Source organism: Salmo salar, chromosome ssa01 (genome assembly GCF_905237065.1).
Source record: "Salmo salar chromosome ssa01, Ssal_v3.1, whole genome shotgun sequence".
NCBI classification, from domain to species: domain Eukaryota; kingdom Metazoa; phylum Chordata; class Actinopteri; order Salmoniformes; family Salmonidae; genus Salmo; species Salmo salar.
Window position 1 is genome coordinate 9,496,236 of NC_059442.1, and position 21,089 is coordinate 9,517,324.

The window sequence follows — 21,089 nt, forward strand, 5'->3', positions numbered from 1 at the left end:
ATTAAAAACAATTGTTGCAAAACAATTAGTATTTTTGCAACAGAAACCGTTTACGCCAAACGGAAAAACGTTTCGCAACAGAAAACGAGAGTTTCTATAGGACAAATTCCGGTAGGTCCCGCCCCGGTTTCCGTTGGAAGACGTGATGAATACATCCCTGGTTTGTGGATTGTTGTAGCACGTCGGACACTACTCCACCGGACTCCGTTATTGTGTTTTCATCCGACCTTGTGCTGATCTTGACTGTTTCGGAGCATACGGCCTAATACCGCAATTGAACAATGTTTGCAGTCAGGAGTGCATTCCGCCTGGGTGCAAGAATCACTGAGATTTCAAGACGAGGATGCGCTGCCGGTCTTCCAGTGGATGATGTTGTCAACGGGCTTACCGAGGAGCAGATACAAGTAACGTTAGATAACTACTTCAGTTAACTTTCAACTAACGTTAGATAGCTAACATTATACAGTCAACAAGCTCAGTTGAAAGTCTGTATTGTGTTTTTTTTATTTTTATGAAGGAACAAAACAAAAAAAGGTGTCAAGGACGCGTAGTTAGTGTTTACAGGCCAAAATGACGGACTGTTATGACATAACTGTTGTGGCGAGAGTCTTATTTAGATGGCTTTGGTTGTACTAACTACCTATATTGTCTCGACATCGAGACGCTCGTTGTTCAGCTCAGTTAGGCTACCAGCTGTAGTTCACTACTAAATGTATGCACGGGGCAAACAATGCTTTCAGACCTCTGGTAGCTGCTGGTATGATCCGAGACACAGGTTACATGCGGACAGCTAACGTTGGTGTGGACGAGGGGTGGGTTTCTGGTGCAGTTTTTGATTGGGTGAAAGTTCGTGCATGCATGTGACGCTACTTCGCTTTGAAAGGGAAGAAACTACGTTTTGCATAACAATATCAAAATATGTTGATGCTATCTAGTAGTTATTGTATTGATACATTTTTTTTTTAAACAGTACTCTAACAGTACACATGAGAACATATTCCGTTTGAAATTCATGTTGATACATTTTTCTTGATATTTTTGCTGTCATTCCCTATTTTTGTCCAGCTCCGACAGACAATCCGGAGGTTCCTAGCGGAGAAACTGGCACCCATCGCCGATGAGATTGACAAGAGTAATGAATTTGTTGGGATGCGGGTGAGATGATGAAATCTACTATTCTAATAAGGGCTAGCAAGCTAGGACAACCTTACCATAATAGGATGGTGTGTGTGGTATTCTTCTTGAATAATGTTAATATCTTACTGTGGGTTGCACTACAAACAGTATAATCCACCTCAAACGAATAACAAGACATCATTAGGATCCATGACCTAAATCCTAAAAATACTGGACATTGTATTACAATAGAGGTAACTCTTAATGTTCTTTATGTAGGTCTACATTGAGTGTGTTTTGGGACTTCAAAATATGAACTTTGTAAGACGCCTGGTTTACACCTGGTAACTTCTTTTTTTTTTTTTTTTCATGCAGGACTTTTGGAAGGACATGGGTGATATGGGACTTCTGGGTATCACTGCCCCAGGTAAGAGATGGATATTGATTTCGGGTTGATGTATCACTATGCTATTTATCCCGGCGTAAAATGGTTTACCAGTAGTTTCACCAATGGCCGTGTTGGTGATCTGATGTAGAAGTAGCATCATAACTATGTTAACTTCTTCCCCCCCTCTAAGTGGATTATGGCGGTTCAGGATTGGGTTACCTAGATCATGTGATTGTGATGGAGGAAATGTCGCGAGTGTCGGCAGCTGTCGCCCTCAGCTACGGGGCCCATTCGAACCTCTGTGTCAATCAGATGGTGCGCCATGGCAACACGAAGCAGAAGGACAAGTACATGGCCAAGGTGTGGGTGATATTTGTAGTCCCATACATGCTTAATGCACCCTGAAGTATACAGGCAGCCTCAAAGTGCAATAGCCAGGTGTTGTTTTTATTTCTTTGATATGAAATGTGTACCGTTGTGTTTTCCCAGCTCATGACAGGAGAGCATGTTTGTGTCCACTCTATACAGGCAGTTTCACATTGAACTAGCCATGTTACAGTACATTTGGAAACTATTCAGACCCCTTCACTTTTTCTACGTTACAACCTTATTCTAAAATGGATTCAATAGTTCTCCCCCCCCCCCCCCCCCTCAATCTACACACAATACCCATAATGACAAAGCAAAAACAGTTCCTTTTTTTTATTAAAAAAAAAATGTCACATTTTACATAAGTATTCAGACCCGTTACTCAGTACTTTGAAGCATTTTGTCAGCAATTACAGCCTTGAGTCTACTTGGGTATGACGCTACAAGCTTGGCACACCTGTATTTGTGGAGTTTCTCCCATTCTTCTCTGCAGATCCCCCTTAAGCTCTGTCAGGTTGGATGGGGAGCATCGCTGCACAGCTATTTTCAGGTCTCTTCAAAGATGTGCGATCGAGTTCAAGTCCGGGCTCAGGCTGGGCCACTCAAGGAAATTCAGACTTGTCCCAAAGCCACTTCTGGGTTGTCTTGGCTTTGTGCGTAGGGCCGTTGTCCTTTTGCCCCAGTCTGAGGTCCTGAGCGCTCTAGAGCAGGTCTTCATCAAGGATCTCTCTGTGCTTTGCTCCGTTCATCTTTCCCTTGACCCTAACTAGTCTCCCTGTCCCTGCCGCTGAAAAACATCTCCACATCATGATGCTGCCACCAACCTCCTTCACCGTAGGGATGGTGCCAGGTTTCCTCCAGAAGTGATGCTTGGCATTCAGGCCAAAGAGTTCAATCTTGGTTTCATCAGACCAGAGAATCTTGTTTTTCGTGGTGTGAGTTTTTAGGTGCCTTTTGGCAAACTCTGAGTGGGCTGTCATGTGCCTTTTACTGAGGAGTGGCTTCCATTTGGCCAGTTTTACCATAAATGCCTCAACGGTGGAGTGCTGCAGAGATGGTTGTTCTTCTGGAAGGTTCTCCCATTGCCACAGATGAGCTCTGGCACTCTGTCAGTGACCATTGGGTTCTTGGTCACCTCCCTTCTCCCCCGATTGCTCAGTTTGGCCAGGTGATGGAGGCCACCGTGTTCTTGCAGATCTTCAATGCTGCTGACATTTTTTTGGTACCCTTCCTTAGATCTGTGCCTCGACATAATCTTGTCTCGGAACTCTACAGACAATTCCTTCGACCTCATGGCTTGGTTTTTGTTCTGACATGCACTGTCAACTTATATAGACAGGCGTGTCTGTCTTTACAAATCATGTCCAATCAATTAAATTTACCACAGATGGACTCCAAGTTGTAGAAACATCTCAAGGATGATCAATGGAAACAGGATGTACCTAAGCTCAATTTTGAGTCTCATAGCAAAGGGTCTGAATGCTCATGTAAATATGGTATTTTTCTTTTAATTTTGAATACATTTTTAAAAACATGTTTGTGTTGTCGTTATGTGGTATTGTGTGTAGATTGAGAAACAATTGATTTAATACATTTTAGATTAAGGCTGTAACGTAACAATGTGGAAAAAGTCAAGGTCTGAGTACTTTTTGAATGCACTGTATGTCTTCTCTTTCTAATATCATTTCCCCAGCTCATGACAGGAGAGCACGTGGGTGCCTTAGCAATGAGTGAGCCGAACGCCGGATCCGATGTGGTGTCCATGAAACTGAAGGCCAAGAAAGAAGGTGAGCCCTCTGGAATACTCTCCTTAAAGCCCCTTTCTGTAGTAGCACAAGTTCACTGAGCCAGTTCCTTACCTCTTAAATGGCATCCTTGCTCATAATGCTGTCTATCTCCTTTCTGGGTTTTTATTTTGCTGAAGGTGACCACTACATTCTTAACGGTGTAAAGTTCTGGATTACCAACGGGCCAGATGCCGACGTTCTCATTGTGTACGCTAAGACAGACCCGGAAGCTCACCAAAAGGGTATCACAGCTTTCATTGTGGAGAAGGCAAGTATTTATCGTCGGCAATGAAACCAAATGCCTTCCATATTTCACTTACAACAGCTTAACCAGTTATAGGTCTGGGCCTATTTACACTTAACCAGTTATGGGTCTGGGCCTGTTTACACTTAACCAGTTATGGGTCTGGGCCTGTTTACACTTAACCAGTTATGGGTCTGGGCCTGTTTACACTTAACCAGTTATGGGTCTGGGCCTGTTTACACTTAACCAGTTATGGGTCTGGGCCTGTTTACACTTAACCAGTTATGGGTCTGGGCCTGTTTACACTTAACCAGTTATGGGTCTGGGCCTGTTTACACTTAACCAGTTATGGGTCTGGGCCTGTTTACACTTAACCAGTTATGGGTCTGGGCCTGTTTACACTTAACCAGTTATGGGTCTGGGCCTGTTTACACTTAACCAGTTATGGGTCTGGGCCTGTTTACACTTTAGCAGTTATGGGTCTGGGCCTGTTTACACTTTACATTTAAGTCATTTAGCAGACGCTCTTATCCAGAGCGACTTACAAATTGGTGCATTCACCTTATGATATCCAGTGGAACAACCACTTTACAATAGTGCATCTAAATCTTTTAAGGGGGGGGGGGGGTTAGAAGGATAACTTTATCCTATCCCAGGTATTCCTTAAAGAGGTGGGGTTTCAGGTGTCTCCGGAAGGTGGTGATTGACTCCGCTGTCCTGGCGTCGTGAGGGAGCTTGTTCCACCATTGGGGTGCCAGAGCAGCGAACAGTTTTGACTGGGCTGAGCGGGAACTGTGCTTCCTCAGAGGTAGGGGGGCCAGAGGTGGATGAACGCAGTGCCCTTGTTTGGGTGTAGGGCCTGATCAGAGCCTGAAGGTATGGAGGTGCCGTTCCCTTCACAGCTCCGTAGGCAATCACCATGGTCTTGTAGCGGATGCGAGCTTCAACTGGAAGCCAGTGGAGAGAGCGGAGGAGTGGGGTGACGTGAGAGAACTTGGGAAGGTTGAACACCAGACGGGCTGCGGCGTTCTGGATGAGTTGTAGGGGTTTAATGGCACAGGCAGGGAGCCCAGCCAACATCGAGTTGCAGTAATCCAGACGGGAGATGACAAGTGCCTGGATTAGGACCTGCGCCGCTTCCTGTGTGAGGCAGGGTCGTACTCTGCGAATGTTGTAGAGCATGAACCTACAGGATCGGGTCACCGCCTTGATGTTAGTGGAGAACGACAGGGTGTTGTCCAGGATCACGCCAAGGTTCTTAGCACTCTGGGAGGAGGACACAAGGGAGTTGTCAACCGTGATGGCGAGATCATGGAACGGGCAGTCCTTCCCCGGGAGGAAGAGCAGCTCCGTCTTGCCGAGGTTCAGCTTGAGGTGGTGATCCGTCATCCACACTGATATGTCTGACAGAGATGCGATTCGCCGCCTGGTTATCAGAAGGGGGAAAGGAGAAGATTAATTGTGTGTCGTCTGCATAGCAATGATAGGAGAGACCATGTGAGGATATGACAGAGCCAAGTGACTTGGTGTATAGCGAGAATAGGAGAGGGCCTAGAACAGAGCCCTGGGGGACACCAGTGGTGAGAGCGCATGGTGCAGAGACAGATTCTCGCCACGCCACCTGGTAGGAGCGACCTGTCAGGTAGGACGCAATCCAAGCGTGGGCCGCGCCGGAGATGCCCAACTCGGAGAGGAGGATCTGATGGTTCACAGTATCAAAGGCAGCAGATAGGTCTAGAAGGATGAGAGCAGAGGAGAGAGAGTTAGCTTTAGCAGTGCGGAGAGCCTCCGTGACACAGAGAAGAGCAGTCTCAGTTGAATGCCCAGTCTTGAAACCTCACTGATTAGGATCAAGAAGGTCATTCTGAGAGAGATAGCAGGAGAGCTGGCCAAGGACGGCACGTTCAAGAGTTTTGGAGAGAAAAGAAAGAAGGGATACTGGTCTGTAGTTGTTGACATCGGAGGGATCGAGTGTAGGTTTTTTTCAGAAGGGGTGCAACTCTCGCTCTCTTGAAGACGGAAGGGACGTAGCCAGCGGTCAAGGATGAGTTGATGAGCGGGGTGAGGTAGGGGAGAAGGTCTCCGGAAATGATCTGGAGAAGAGAGGAGGGGATAGGGTCAAGTGGGCAGGTTGTTGGGCGGCCGGCCGTCACAAGACGCGAGATTTCATCTGTAGAGAGAGGGGAGAAAGAGGTCAAAGCACAGGGTAGGGCAGTGTGAGCAGGACCAGCGGTGTCGTTTGACTTAGCAAACGAGGATCGGATATCGTCAACCTTCTTTAGCAGTTCTGGGTCTATATTTCCTCTAGTGTTTTTGTTCGGCTTTAAGCAAATTTCCGGTCTGCTGAGTGCAGACTTAAACGTTTTGAAATGTCTAACTTCCAGCGCGTGTTTACTGTGAACTCTGAAGCTGTACTGGCTTTAAGTTAGTTTTAAGTGGCTAAGTAGGCTACTGTGTCTATTTGATCATAATGTGGGCCTACCAGAGTGACCTACCATCAAAAACAATGGAGAAAATGCCTCCTATAACATTTTAACATGGAAATAGCTGTTCTATCATTCAGCCTACAGTAGCAGCCAATGTTTGGTGTTCAATGTAGGCCTACATTCCATGAGACTTTTTTTTTAAAGCATGCAGGGCTTGGCATTAACCTGTTTATCCACTTGTCCTTCAGACAAGGAGGTGACTGGAAATGTTGTTTAGGTAAACCACTTTACAAAATAAAATGCATTATACCATTCACAGAGAAACAGACAAATTAATGTTCCCTCTGCCTATTGGCTACTTAACTTATTCAAGCTTGTCTCAAAATACAACACTGCCCCTTTAAGACAATCTCTTTACCTGACTCGTTTTTCAAATATGTCTAGGAATGTACATGTTTTGTGCTCTTGTAGGAAGCAATCACTCCCCTATTGCTGTCTACAAATGATCTATAACTGGGCTAATAACTCACTAACTAGCAAAGGATATGAACAAAATGTGCACACGTGGCTACATGCAGCTCTTGCTTTGATCTCAAAACAAGCACATCTACTCACAACTGCTCATGCTGTAAACACAGTCCAGTTCAAAGTAAATGGGACAGATCCATATATGGTCTGTTTGCATATAGGCCTATTGCAGCTCTGATTGGTTATGCCGCCCCGGTCTGTGTAGAGTACGGCCTGTGTGTCAATGCAATAGAATCCTACTCCGATGCGTTCTGCCTACAACAAAATCTGTTGTGTAGTTTGTTTCGGTATGTTGCATTGAAAGTGGCTAATATTGTATTGATTCGATCACAATTGCCACAGTAAAGAGAAACATTGAGCGTTTCCTGGGAAAACTGTAGAACAGTGGTCACCAACCTTTTCTGAGTCAAGATCACTTTGAGTCAAAATGCAAGCTGAGATCTACTGCTCAGATTATATATTTTTTTTTATATGACTTAAACATAAGCCTATGCAACATTAACAAATTAAAAACAGTACTGTAGCAATGAGGTTTATGCAGTAAGCTATAGGCCCAATACATTAATACCGCATATTGTCTTTGCTTGAATTGCCCTGCCAATGCATAGTTCGGGACATTTAAAAAATATATATATTTTCAAATTATATTTCAATTTGAGGTAGGCTATATGATCACACCGGTAATCAATCCGTTGTTGTATTACTTGAAGCTCAGTAAACATACTTTTACATGTTTATTTTACTGGCCTGAGGGAGAGGGCAGCAGACTGAAGGTCTGCCTCTCAACATCCCTCCGCTCTCCCTTTCTCCGCTGACACCGACCAAAAAGGGACACCGTCTTCCAGCTGATAGCAAAACTTGAGTCTCACCACATTATTTCTGCCTACAAATTCATGTTGTTACTCCTATGAACAGAGAAAGTGAAATCTTCCTTGATATTAAAAGACCAAAGCCGCTAATAATAACAGCACCTATAGATACACTTTCCTACTCATTCATTACTGCTGCAGTGCTTGTGGTAGCGTTGAGTGGAAATAGGAAGAATGTGCATTTTATGGCTTAGAATTGTTGAATACAGTCTCTCTCTAGTCATGTTTTTAAATCTCACAGTATCAACTTTGCTTTCTTTTATGCCTGCTAAATTACTGGAGACACAGTAATATTGGCCAGCGGTAAGCCTTTTGATTTGCTCTCCGGGCCTGCCAGGAAGGCAGAGTTTGTACCTTCAGACACATGAAATGGTTCCAAATGGTAAGTTTTCCTACCCATTGCACAGGGCAGCTGAATCGGCAGCACCTACTGACAACAGCCCGAGACGAATAAAACAAAATAGGAACACAAGGCTTTATCGTTGGGTTTTGACAGAAATGTTTGGCTATCGACTAGGAATGCCTTGGAGGACGACCGACCGGTTGGTGACCACTGCTCTAAAAAGTTGAGTGAAGTTCAATCTCTGGCTTCTCTCCATGGGCTGATATTTGTTCTGCACGACCGCATGCAGTTTTAGAGGGTCCGTTGTTCTGGACCCGTTTTTACTTAATCAGTTATGGGTCTGGGCCCTTTTACACTTTATTTTATTATGATCAATAATGGAAACACTTCTGTCTCTACACGGACTCTCCCAACATTTCCCAGGTTTCCCAGTAATCGTGTTTTGGAGGATTCTGGAAAACCATGGCGTTTTGTGAAAGATACTAGAATTTTGCAACCCTAGTCTGGACATATAGGTAAATTGTGCCCAACTTTTATTCCTACAGGGTATGCCAGGGTTTAGCACAGCACAGAAGCTGGATAAACTGGGAATGAGGGGATCCAACACTTGTGAACTTATCTTTGAGGACTGCAAGATTCCAGGTGTGTGTGTGTGCGCATGTGCCTGAGCATGTATGCACATCTGTGTGTATTCAGTAATATTTTGTATCATAATGAATTACGTTTTCAATTGCAACATCGTCTTTTGATTACAGTGGAGAATGTCTTGGGTCCTCTCAACAAGGGAGTCTATGTGATGATGAGTGGACTTGACCTGGAGAGACTTGTGCTTGCAGCAGGACCTATCGGGTAAATATACATATTCTGGGTTTATAACACATGCCCATGAGCCTATTCTGTCTACGTCTATCTAAACTCAGCAAAAAAAGAAATGTCCTTTTTCAGGACCCTGTCGTTCAAAGATAATTAGTAAAAATCCAAATAACTTCACAGATCTTCATTGTAAAGGGTTTAAACACCGTTTCCCATGCTTGTTCCATGAACCATGAACCATGAACAATTAATGAACATGCACCTGTGGAACGGTCGTTAAGACACTAACAGCTTACAGACGGTAGGCAATTAAGGTCACAGTTATGAAAACTTAGGACACTAAAAAGGCCTTTCTCCTGACTCTGAAAAACACCAAAAGAAAGATGCCCAGGGTCCCTGCTCATCTGCGTGAACGTGCCTTAGGCATGCTGCAAGGAGGCATGAGGACTGCAGATGTGGCCAGGGAAATAAATTGCAATGTCCGTACGTTGATACGCCTAAGACAGCGCTACAGGGAGACAGAACGGACAGCTGATTGTCCTCGCAGTGGCAGACCACGTGTAACAACACCTGCACAGGATCAGTACATCCGAACACCACACCTGCGGGACACGTACAGGATGGCAACAACTGCCCGAGTTAAACCAGGAATGCACAATCCCTCCATCAGTGCTCAGACGGTCCGTAATAGGCTGAGAGAGGCTGGACTGAGGGCTTGTAGGCCTGTTGTAAGGCAGGTCCTCACTAGACATCACTGGCAACAACGTCACCTATGGGCACAAACCCACCGTCCCTGGACCAGACAGGACTGGCAAAAAGTGCTCTTTACTAACGAGTCGCGGTTTTGTCTCAGAGGTGATGGTCGGATTCACGTTTATCGTCGAAGGAATGAGCGTTACACCGAGGCCTGTACTCTGGAGCGGGATCGAGGTGGAGGGTCCATCATGGTCTGGGGCGGTGTGTCACAGCATCATCGGACTGAGCTTGTCATTGCAGGCAATCTCAACGCTGTGCGTTACATGGAAGACATCCTCCCTCATGTGGTACCCTTCCTGCAGGCTCATCCTGACAAGACCTTCCAGCATGACAATGCCACCAGCCATACTGCTCGTTCTGTGCGTGATTTCCTGCAAGACAGGAATGCCAGTGTTCTGCCATGGCCAGCGCGGAGCCCGGATCTCAATCCCATTGAGCACGTCTGGGACCTGTTGGATCGGAGGGTGAGGGCTAGGGCCATTCCCCCCCAGAAATGTCCAGGAACTTGCAGGTGCCTTGGTGGAAGAGTGGGGTAACATCTCACAGCAAGAACTGGCAAATCTGGTGCAGTCCATGGGGAGGAGATGCACTGCAGTACTTAATGCAGCTGGTGGCCACACCAGATACTGACTGTTACTTTTGATTTTGACCCCCCCTTTGTTCAGGGACACATTATTCAATTTCTGTTAGTCACATGTCTGTGGAACTTCTTTCGTCTGTCTGTTGACTCTTGTTATGTTCTTACAAATATTTACACGTTAAGTTTGCTGAAAATAAACGCAGTTGACAGTGAGAGGACGTTTCTTTTTTTGCTAAGTTTATGTTCTGCAATGAAGAAAATGCTCCCCTCTTTCAGAATTATGCAATCTGTGATGGACTTTTCCGTTCCCTACCTGCACGTTAGAGAAGCTTTCGGACAGAAGATTGGACACTTCCAGGTGGGAAATCAACCAAACCATTCTCAGGCAGTCAAATAAGAAAGGGCACTTATGTCAGATCTACACCTATTTCTCTTGCATATACCACTTCCTTTTAAGGTTTTTAAATGACTAAATTTGATGTGAGAATTAATAATGCTTTCAGGTATAACAACGTTTTTGCCTTTTCTGGAATTTGTTTTTTCCTTCCTACCAGTTAATGCAAGCAAAGATGGCCGACATGTACACACGCCTGGGTGCATGTAGACAGTATTTGTATAACGTGGCACGAGCCTGTGACAAGGGACACTTCAGTTCCATGGTGAGCATTCTCGACAACAACAAAGTCCATTATTAATGTAATGTCAAATTCATAGATGTAATCTAACAGCAAATATATTGGATGAAAGTGTTGATGACAAATGTGATGTTACATTTTATAATGTAATATGATAGAAAAACAATATTGGATAGCACAGTATTAACTTGGTGTTATTGCAGGACTGTGCTGGGGTCATTCTATATTGTGCTGAGAATGCCACTCAAGTTGCTCTGGATGGAATTCAGTGCCTGGGTAAGAACCAAGCCAACCATGTACTTTTATAGAAACATGTTGCTCTTTGTAGCTAATGTTAACACTATGTGCAACTGTTTTACAGTTGTGTTCATCCTAACTAAAATCTCTCTGTGGAGGGATTGGAGGGCTTGTTTTTCATTTGATTTATGACAAGTCATTGTTGCGTTTCTCCACCTGCAGGTGGCAACGGCTACATTAATGATTACCCCATGGGCCGTTTCCTGAGGGACGCCAAGCTGTATGAGATCGGAGCAGGCACCAGTGAGGTGCGCAGACTCATCATTGGTCGAGCCTTCAATGCCATGTACAAGTAGACCTTGAATGCTGAAGAGAAGTACACGCACTGGATCAAGACTCACCCAAAGGCCTTACACAAAATCTCATTATACACTCTTGAAAAAAGGGTTCTTTGCCTGTCCCTGTGTAGTAGAACCCTTTCACCCAATGAAGAAGTTTCTACCTTGGACCAAAATGGTCCCTGTAGGAGAAACAGCCGAGGGAACACTTTATGATTCTCCATATCAGCTTTAGTCACGGGCAACGAGCACCGGAGTAGCACCAAAGGTTCACGTTCCAAGATTGATGATTCATCTGGTGTGGACTTAGATCTCTGCATCCAGTGTTTAGATACAATACGTAGTCTGGTATCAACCCAATGAAACTGTATTTTATCATTCACAGAAATGTTAAAAGTAACAATTTCATTTATGGCATTTAATAGGGTTTTATTGATTCTACCCTGCAGTGAAATGACCTTAGTCTATATAGTGGAGGACTCTAGTAGTGTGTCTGAAGCAGTGAACCATACAATATGCTCTGTTATGCAAAGAGTTACCTTGCAAGCAGCAGCATTTTTTAAATCATAGCAAACTTCAGATTAATATATCCCCTTTCCATTGGTGTTTCCTGGGTACATGGCTTTGTACACAAGTGGCTACAATTAACAACTTTTAAAACTATCGTTATCTTTTTGTTGTTGTGTTGTCACTCTTATTTTTTTCAAAGTATTTGTGAAAACTTTCCCTTTACCTCAGTGGTGTTGAGCTGTGTAGAAATCCTCTCCATGAATGTAAAGTGATGGTGGTCAGCAAAAACAATGATATTTCCATTATAGAAAATCACTGTTTACTTTTAAGAGCATATTCGAATTGTTAAATCAACAAAAAATTGTCTGATAGGAAAACAAAATGTTCTCTTTAAATCAGCAAGATCTGTTTAAATTCCTCAAGATTTTGTTTCAAACTGTAAGTATCCAAATTGGTTGGTTTCCTGTTTGTGTAGAATAAAAAATGACTTGGATTTTGCACCATTGGGCCATGTCTTATTTAAAATTCAACGGTGCGTGATGTTTAATATTAAAGTCTCTAGGTATTGCTCGCCGGAGGTAGAATACCTCATGATAAGATGTAGACCACGCTATCTACCAAGAGTTCTCATCTATATTATTCGTAGCTGTCAATTTACCACCACAAACCGATGCTGGCACTAAGACCATAAGCAAATGCTCTTCCAGAAGCGGCGCTCCTAGTGGCCGAGGACATAAATGCAGGAAAACTTAAATCCGTTTTACCTAACTTCTACCGGCATGTCACGTGCAACCAGAGGAAAAAATTAAACTCTAGACCACCTTTACTCCACACACACAGATGAATACAAAGCACTCCCTTGCCATCCATTTTCCAAATCTGACCATAAGTATATCCTCCTGTTTACAAGCAAAAACTAAAGCGGGGGAAGTACCAGTGACTCGCTCAATACAGAATTGGTCAGATGACACGGATGCTATGCTACAGGACTGTTTTTCTAGCACAGACTGGAATATGTTCTGGGATTCATCCAATGGCATTGACAAGGATACCACCTAGTCACCAACTTCATCAATTGTATTTATTTAACTACGCAAGTCGGGTAAGAACAAATTCTTATTTACAATGACGGCCTACCAGAAGGCAAAATGCCTCCTGTAGGGAAGGTGGCTGTGGGGGAAAGAAATATAGGACAAAACACATCACGACAAGAGAGCCATAACACTACATAAAGAGAGACCTAAGGTAACAACACAGCATGGTATCAACACATCAAATCTAATTTTGTCACATTCACTTACAAGCCCTTAACCAACAATGCTTTAAGAAGTTCAGATTTTTTAAATTAAGTGTTAAGTAAAAAATGTATTCAAAATAATTCATAATTAAACGGCAGCCCTAAAATAACAAGCAAGGCTATATACGGGTTACCGGCAGAGAGTCCATGTGAGAGGGCACCGGTTAGTCGCGGTAATTGAGGTACTATGTACATGTAGGTAGAGTTAAAGTGACTGCATAGATTATAAACAGAGAGTAGCAGCAGTGTAGAAGAGGGGTCTGGGTAGCCCTTTGATTAGCTGCTCCGAAGTCTTATGGCTTGAGGGTAGAAGCTGTTAAGAAGCCTTTTGGACCTCGACTTGGCGCTCCGGTACCGCTTGCCATGCTGTAGCAGAGAGAACAGTCTATGACTAGGGTGGCTAGAGTCAGACCATTTTTAGGCCCTTCCTCTGACACCGCCTGATATAGAGGTCCTGGATGGCAGGAAGCTTGGCCCCAGTGATGTACTGGGCTGTATGCACTTGCCCTCTGTAGTGCCTTGCGGTCAGAGACCGAGAAATTGCCATACCAGGCCATTTGTGGTGATGCAACCAGTCAGCATGCTCTCAATGGTGCAGCTGTAGAACCTTTTGAGGATCTGACAACCCATGAAAAATCTTTTCAGTCTCCTGAGGAAGAAATAGGCTTTGTTGTGCCCTCTTCATGACTGTCTTAGTGTGTTTGGATCATGATAGTTTGTTGGTGATGTGGACACCAAGGAACTTGAAGCTCTCAACCTGTTCCACTACAGCCCCGTAGATGAGAATGGGGGCGTGCTCGGTCCTCCTTTTCCTGTAGTCCACAATCATCTCCATTGTCTTGATCACGTTGAGGGAGAGGTTGTTGTCTTTGCATCACACGGCCAGGTCTCTGACCTCCTCCCTATAGGCTGTCTCATCGTTGTTAGTGATCAGGCTTACCACTGTTGTGTCATCGGCAAACTTGATGATTGTGTTGGAGTCGTGCCTGGACATGTAGTCATCAGTGAACAGGGAGTACAGGAGGGGTCTGAGCATGCACCCCTGAGGGGCCCCTGTGTTGAGGATCAGCGTGGCGGATGTGTTGTTCCCTACCCTTACCACCTGGGGGCGGGAAGTCCAGGATCCAGTTGCAGAGGGGGGTGTTTAGTCCCAGGGTCCTTTGCTTAGTGATGAGGGCACTATGGTGTTGAACGCTGAGCTGTAGTCAATGAATAGCATTCTCACATAGGTGTCCCTTTTGTCCAGGTGGAAAAGGGCAGTGCTGAGTGCAATAGAGAGTGCATTATCTGTGGATCTGTTTGGGCGGTATGCAAATTGGAGTGGGTCTAGAGTTTCTGGGATAATGGTGTTAATGTGAGCCATGACCAGCCTTTCAAAGCATTTCATGGCTACAGACGTGAGTGCTACGGGTCAGTAGTCATTTAGGCAGGTTACCTTAGAGTTTTGGGGCACAGGGACTATGTTGGTCTGCTTGAAACATGTTGGTATTACAGACTCAGTCAGGGACAGGTTGATCAGCGCATGCTCGGAGTACACGTCCCGATAATCCGTCTGGTCCTGCGGCTTTGTGAATGTTGACCTGTTTAAAGGTCTTACTCACATCGACTACGGAGAGTGTGATCATCCGGAACAGCTGGTGCTCTCATGCATGTTTCAGTGTTACTTGCCTCGAAGCGAGCATAGAAGTAGTTTAGCTCATCTGGTAGGTTCTTGAAACTGGGCAGCTCGTGGCTGTGCTTCATTTTGTAGTCTGTAATAGTTTGCAAGCCCTGCCACATTCGACGAGCGTTGGAGCCGGTGTAGTACGATTCAATCTTAGTCCTGTACTGACGCTTTGCCTGTTTGATGGTTCGTCGGAGGGCATTGCGGGATTTCTTATAAGCTTCTGGGTTAGAGTCCCGCTCCTTGAAAGTGGCAGCTCTACCCTTTAGCTCAGTGCGGATGTTGCCTGTAATCCATGGCTTCTGGTTGGGGTATAAACGTACAATATCATCGATGCACTTATTGATGAAGCCAGTGACTGATGTGGTGTACTCCTCGAATGTCTTCAGAAGAATCCTGGAACATATTTTAGTCTGTGCTAGTAAAAGATTCCTGTAGCTTAGCATCTGCTTCATCTGACCACTTTCTTATTGACCGAGTCACTAGTGCTTCCTGCTTTAGTTTTTGCTTGTAAGCAGGAATCATGAGGATATAATTATGGTCAGATTTGCCAAATGGAGGGTGAGGGAGAGCTTTGTATGTGTCTCTGTGTGTAGAGTAAAGGTGGTCAAGACTTTTTTTGTTTTTCCTCTGGTTGCACATTTAACATGCTGATAGAAATTAGGTAAAACTGATTTGAGTTTCCCTGCATTAAAGTCCCCGGCCACTAAGGAGCGCCGCCTCTGGATGAGCATTTTCCTGTTTGCTTATGGCTGTATACAGCTCATTGAGTGTGGTCCTAGTGCCAGCATCAGTCTGTGGTGATATATAGATGTAAAAAATATAGATGTAAATAGTGTGGTCTACAGCTTATCATGAGATACTCTATACCTCAGGCGAGCAAAACCTTGAGACTTCCTTAGATTTCGTGCACCAGCTGTTGTTTACAAATATACATAGGCCAACGCCCCTTGCCTTACCACAGGCCGCTGTTCTATCCTACCGAAAAAGTTTAAACCCGCCAGCTGTATGTTAATCTTGTCGTCGTTCAGCCACGACTCGGTGAAACATAAGATAATGCCGTTTTTAATGTCCCGTTGGTAGGATATACGTGCTCGTAGATCCTCTATTTTATTATCGATCGATTGACCGATGGTAAAGGTAGATTACACTCTCGGCGACGGATCCTTACAAGACACCCGGACCGTCGTCCATGATATCTCTGTCTTTTCCTCCTGCGAATGACGTGGATGAGGGCTTTGTCGGGTGTCTGGAGTAAATCCTTTCTGTCCGACTCGTTGAAGAAGAAGAATTCCTCCAGTACGGGGTGAGTAATCTCTTTCCTGATATCAAGAAGCTCTTTTCGGTCACAAGACATGGTGGCAGAAACATTATGTACAAAATAAGTTACAAATAACGTGAAAAAACATGCACAATTGGTTACGGGATCGTAAAACGGGGGCCATCTCCTTCGGCGCAATTATTAAACATGACAGAAACAATGTAGCAACACAACATGGCAGCAGCACAACATGGTACAAACATTGGGCACAGACAACAGCACGAAGGGCAAGAAGATGGAGACAACAATACATCACGCGAAGCAGCCACAACTGTCAGTATGAGTGTCCATGATTGAGTCTTTGAATGAATGAAGAGATGGAGATAAAACGGTCCAGTTTGAGTGTTTTTTGCAGCTAGCTGCAGTGAACTGAAAAGAGGAGCGACCCAGGGATGTGTGTGCTTTGGGGACCTTTAACAGAATGTGACTGGCAGAAAGGGTGTTGTATGTGGAGGATGAGGGCTGCATTAGGTATCTCAGATAGGGGGGAGTGAGGCCTAAGAGGGTTTTACAACTAAGCATCAACCAGTGGATCTTGCGATGGGTATACAGAGATGACCAGTTTAAAGAGGAGTATAGAGTGCAGTGATGTGTCCTATAAGGAGCATTGGTACTTTACCATTCGGTCATCAGATTTGCCACATTTAGCAGCTCGAGAGCACCCTTACATGCCGATCTATAAATTACGTCTCCGTAATCTAGCATGCGTAGGATGGTCATCTGAATCAGGGTTAGTTTGGCAGCTGTGGTGAAAGAGGAGCAATTACAATATAGGAAACCAAGTCTAGATTTAACCTTAGCCTGCAGCTTTGAAATGTGCTGAGAGAAGGACAGTGTACCGTTTAGCCATACTCCCAAGTACTTGTGTGAGGTTATTAACTCAAGTTCTAAACCCTCAGAGGTAGTAATCACACTTATGGGGAGAGGGGCATTCTTCTTACCAAACCACATTAATTTTGTTTTGGAGGTGTTCAGAACAAGGTTAAGGGCAGAGAAAGCTTGTTGGACACTAAGAAAGCTTTGTTGTAGAGCGTTTAACACAAAATCTGGGGAGGGGCCAGCTGAATATAAGACTGTATCATCTGCATATAAATGGATGAGAGCGCTTCCTACTGCTTGAGCTATGTTGATGTAAAATGAAAAGAGTGTGGGGCCTAGGATCGAGCCTTGGGGTACTTCCTTGGTGACAGGCAGTGGCTGAGACAGCAGATGTTCTGACTTTTATTCACTGCACCCTTTGAAAGAGGTAGTTTAGCAAACCAGGCCAAAGACCCCTCAGAGACACCAATACTCCTTAGAATGGAATGGTCTACCGTATCAAACGCTTTGGCCAAGTCAATAAAAATAGCAGCACAACATTGCTTAGAATCAAGGGCAATGGTGACATCATTGAGAACCTTTAAGGTTGCAGTGACACATCCATAACCTGAGCGGAAACCAGATTGCATACCCGAGAGAACACTATAAACATCAAGAAAGTCAGTCAGTTGATTATTGACAAGTTTTTCCAACACTTTTGATAAACAGGGCAAAATAGATATTGGCCTATAACAATTAGGATCAACTTTATCTCTCCATTTAAATAAAGGATGCACTGTGGCTGCCTTCCAAGCAATGGGAACCTCCCCAGAGAAACAGGTTAAAAAGGTCATTGATAGGCTTGGTGATGATAGGGGCAGCAACCTTAAAACTTCATCGCGATCGGTGTACCATCCACGGGACGGCTGAGCTAACATAGACTAATGCGATTACCATGAGGTTGTAAGTAACAATAACATTTCCCAGAACATAGACATATCTGATATTGGAAGAAAGGGTAAATTCTTGTTAATCTAACTGCACTGTCCCATTTACATTAACTATTAAAGTGAAAGAATACCATGCAGTTTTGAAATTGAAAAGTTATGAATAAACAAATTAGGCACATTTGGGCAGTCTTGATACAACATTTTGAACAGAAATGCAATGGTTCATTGGATCAGTATCAAACTTTGTCCATACACTGCTGCCATCTAGTGGGCAAAATCTAAATTGCAACTGGGCTGGAATAATACATTACGGCCTTTCTCTTGCATTTCAAAGATGATGGTACAAAAATGTTTTTTTTTTGTGTTATATTTTACCAGATATAATGTGTTATATTCTCCTACATTCCTTTCACATTTCCACAAACTTCAAAGTGTTTCCTTTGAAATGGTATCAAGAATATGCATATCCTTGCTACAGGCAGTTAGATTTGGGTATGTCATTTTAGGCAAAATTGGGGGGAAAAGCATCCGGTCTTTAAGAGGAAAGGGTCTAAACCATCTGAACCAGAAGTTTTTGGGGGGTCAAGTTTAAGGAGCTCCTTTAGCACCTTGGACTCAGTGATCACCTGCAGGGAGAAACTTTGTAGCGGGGCAGGGGAAAAAGAGGGAGGAGCATCGGGGATAGTCACATTAGAAGGGGTGGGAGATGGAGGAAATGTTGGACAGGCAATGAGGCATGGCAGAGTCAAATAGGAATCCTGACTTAATGAAGTGGTGATTAAAGAGCTCATCCCATGTGCTCATTGTCAGTAAGGAGGTGGCAGGTAGCCTAGTGGTTAGAGTGTTGGACTAATAACTGGAAGGTTGCAAGATCGAATCCCTGAGCTGACAAGGTCAAAATCTGTCGTTCTGAACAAGGCAGTTAACCCACTGTTCCTAGGCCGTCATTGAAAATAAGAATTTGTTCTTAACTGACTTGCCTAGTTAAATAAAGGTCAAATAAAAAAAAGTAACAACCACATCAACATTAAGGGACACAGGCAGGTGTGAGGAGGAGGGCTTATTCTCCAGGTCTTTAACCGTTTTCCAGAACTTCTTGGGGTTAGACCGACAGAGAAAGAACTGCTCCTTAAAGTAACTAACTTTCGCCTTCCGCATATCCTGGGTGCACTTATTTCTAATTTGCCTGAATGAGAGCCGATCAGCCTGAGTGTGCATGTGCCGAGCGATTTGCCAAATGGAATTCTTGAGGTAGAGTAACTCTGACAGATTACGGTCGAACCAGGGGCTGAACCTGTTTTTAATTCTCATTTTCTTTACGGGCGCGTATTTGTGAACGATACCACTGAAAATATCAAAAAAGAAAGTCCAAGCGTCTTCGACAGAGGGGATGAAGCTGATTCTATCCCAATTTACAGTGGCCAGTTCATGAAGGAAGGCTTGCTCATGACAAGTCATAACAGGTCATTTCACTGAGCAGCCATTACAAACACAGGCTGTAAAACAGTGATCACTAAGGTCATTACAGAAAACACCAGACTGATACCTATCAGGATTATTTGTAAGGATAACATCAAGGAGAGTAGCCTTTTCTGGGTGTTTGAAGTCATACCTTGTGGGATTGGTAATAATCTGAGAAAGATTTAGGGAGTCCAATTGCTTTAGGTTTAAGCATGTCCCAGTTTAGGCCACCTAACAGGATAAATTCAGACTTAGTGTAAGGGGCCAGGAGAGAGTTTAGAGCATTTAGGGTACAGTTCGGTGCTGATGGTGGCCGATAACACCCAGCAAAAGTCAACAAATAGTTATTTGAAAGTTTAATTCATAAAACTAGCAAATCAAATTGTTTGGGGACTGTAACGCCCTGGCCATAGAGAGGTTTTTTTTTGTTCTTTATTTTGGTTAGGCCAGGGTGTTGCATTGGGTGGGCGTTCTATGTTCATTTTCTATGTTGTCTGTTTCATTGATTTTGGCCGTGTGGCTTCCAATCAGGCACAGCTGTTGTTGGTTGTTGCTGATTGGGAGTCACACATAAGTGCCTGTTTTTCCATTGGGGTTTTGTGGGTAATTGTTTCTGTTAGATTATTTCCTAACAGGACTGTTTTGCTGTCGTGTTTTTGTTCAGTTTTGTATAGTGTTCTTACATTAATTAAAATCATGATGAACACTAACTCCGCTGCGCCTTGGTCTACTCTCTCTCCCGACAGCCGTTACAGGGACAGACTTGATGGAGACAACCAAGCACTGAAGGTGTTCCTTGGTTAAGATTGCCACTCCACCACGTTTGGAAGATCTGTCTTGCCGAAAGAGGTTATAACCAGAAAGGTTAACATCAGTGTTCAAAACCCTCTTTCTTAACCATGTCTCAGTAATGACCAACACATCTGGATTGGAGCTGTCAACCCACACTTTCAATTGATACATTTTAGGTAATAAGCTTCTAGTGTTAACATGCAGAAAACCCAGGCATTTACGAGAGCAGAAATCAGTGAAGCAGATATCAGAGCACAAATCAGAATTGGGGCTAGCAACAGTAGATGGGCCAGGGTGTACATGTACATTTCCATATATAATCAGCAATAATACAACCAGGGTACGGCAGAGGACAGGTAAAGCTCTGCAGTGTTGCTTTATAACATTTGCATGTGCATTAGATGGCAACAAGATCATATTGTACGGCAATACATTCAGGTAACATGAATACAAAGCCAGTGAGAGGTGGCTAGAATAGGATGGGAGGCCAAGAGTCCGTGTAACCAATAGAGAGTCAGAGTCCCAAGTGTGGGAACAAACATAGACTGTCCCACGGTTGGGAACACAAGCAAGTTCAAAGTCGACAAAGCACGCAGGAGTCATGAGGCAAATAGCATTTTTATTACATTTTTTTATTTCACCTTTATTTAACCAGGTAGGCCAGTTGAGAACAAGTTCTCATTTACAACTGCGACCTGGCCAAAATAAAGCAAAGCAGTGCGACAAAAACAACAACACAGAGTTACACATAAACAAACGTACAGTCAATAACACAAAATTAAAGAAAAATAGAAAGACCTATAAAGCACAAGTGAAAAATATAAAAACTTGGGGCTAGCCATTGTAAGTTCAGAGTCACTCGCCTCAA

General features: G+C 44.0%; 1 protein-coding gene across 1 annotated transcript; it reads left to right on the forward strand.

Annotated features, from left to right (window-relative positions):
* Positions 1 to 110: 110 nt before the first annotated feature.
* Positions 111 to 12,437, forward strand: ivd (isovaleryl-CoA dehydrogenase). The gene is made up of 12 exons (XM_014206096.2): positions 111 to 404; positions 1,066 to 1,155; positions 1,492 to 1,543; positions 1,695 to 1,864; positions 3,567 to 3,660; positions 3,798 to 3,928; positions 8,616 to 8,712; positions 8,826 to 8,919; positions 10,496 to 10,577; positions 10,774 to 10,878; positions 11,058 to 11,130; positions 11,314 to 12,437. The coding sequence occupies exons 1-12, from the start codon at positions 282 to 284 to the stop codon at positions 11,445 to 11,447; spliced, it is 1,245 nt and encodes a 414-aa protein (XP_014061571.1). The 5' UTR covers positions 111 to 281; the 3' UTR covers positions 11,448 to 12,437.
* The last annotated feature ends 8,652 nt before the right edge of the window (positions 12,438 to 21,089 follow it).

What these genes read in the sequence shown, in the direction of transcription:
- ivd (XM_014206096.2), top strand. Translation starts at nt 282, where the DNA reads ATGTTTGCAGTCAGGAGTGCATTCCGCCTGGGTGCAAGAATCACTGAG. An exon ending in CTTGCAGCAGGACCTATCGG is followed by an intron (nt 8,920 to 10,495) that starts GTAAATATACAT and finishes CCCCTCTTTCAG; the next exon opens with AATTATGCAATCTGTGATGG. An exon ending in GGATGGAATTCAGTGCCTGG is followed by an intron (nt 11,131 to 11,313) that starts GTAAGAACCAAG and finishes CTCCACCTGCAG; the next exon opens with GTGGCAACGGCTACATTAAT.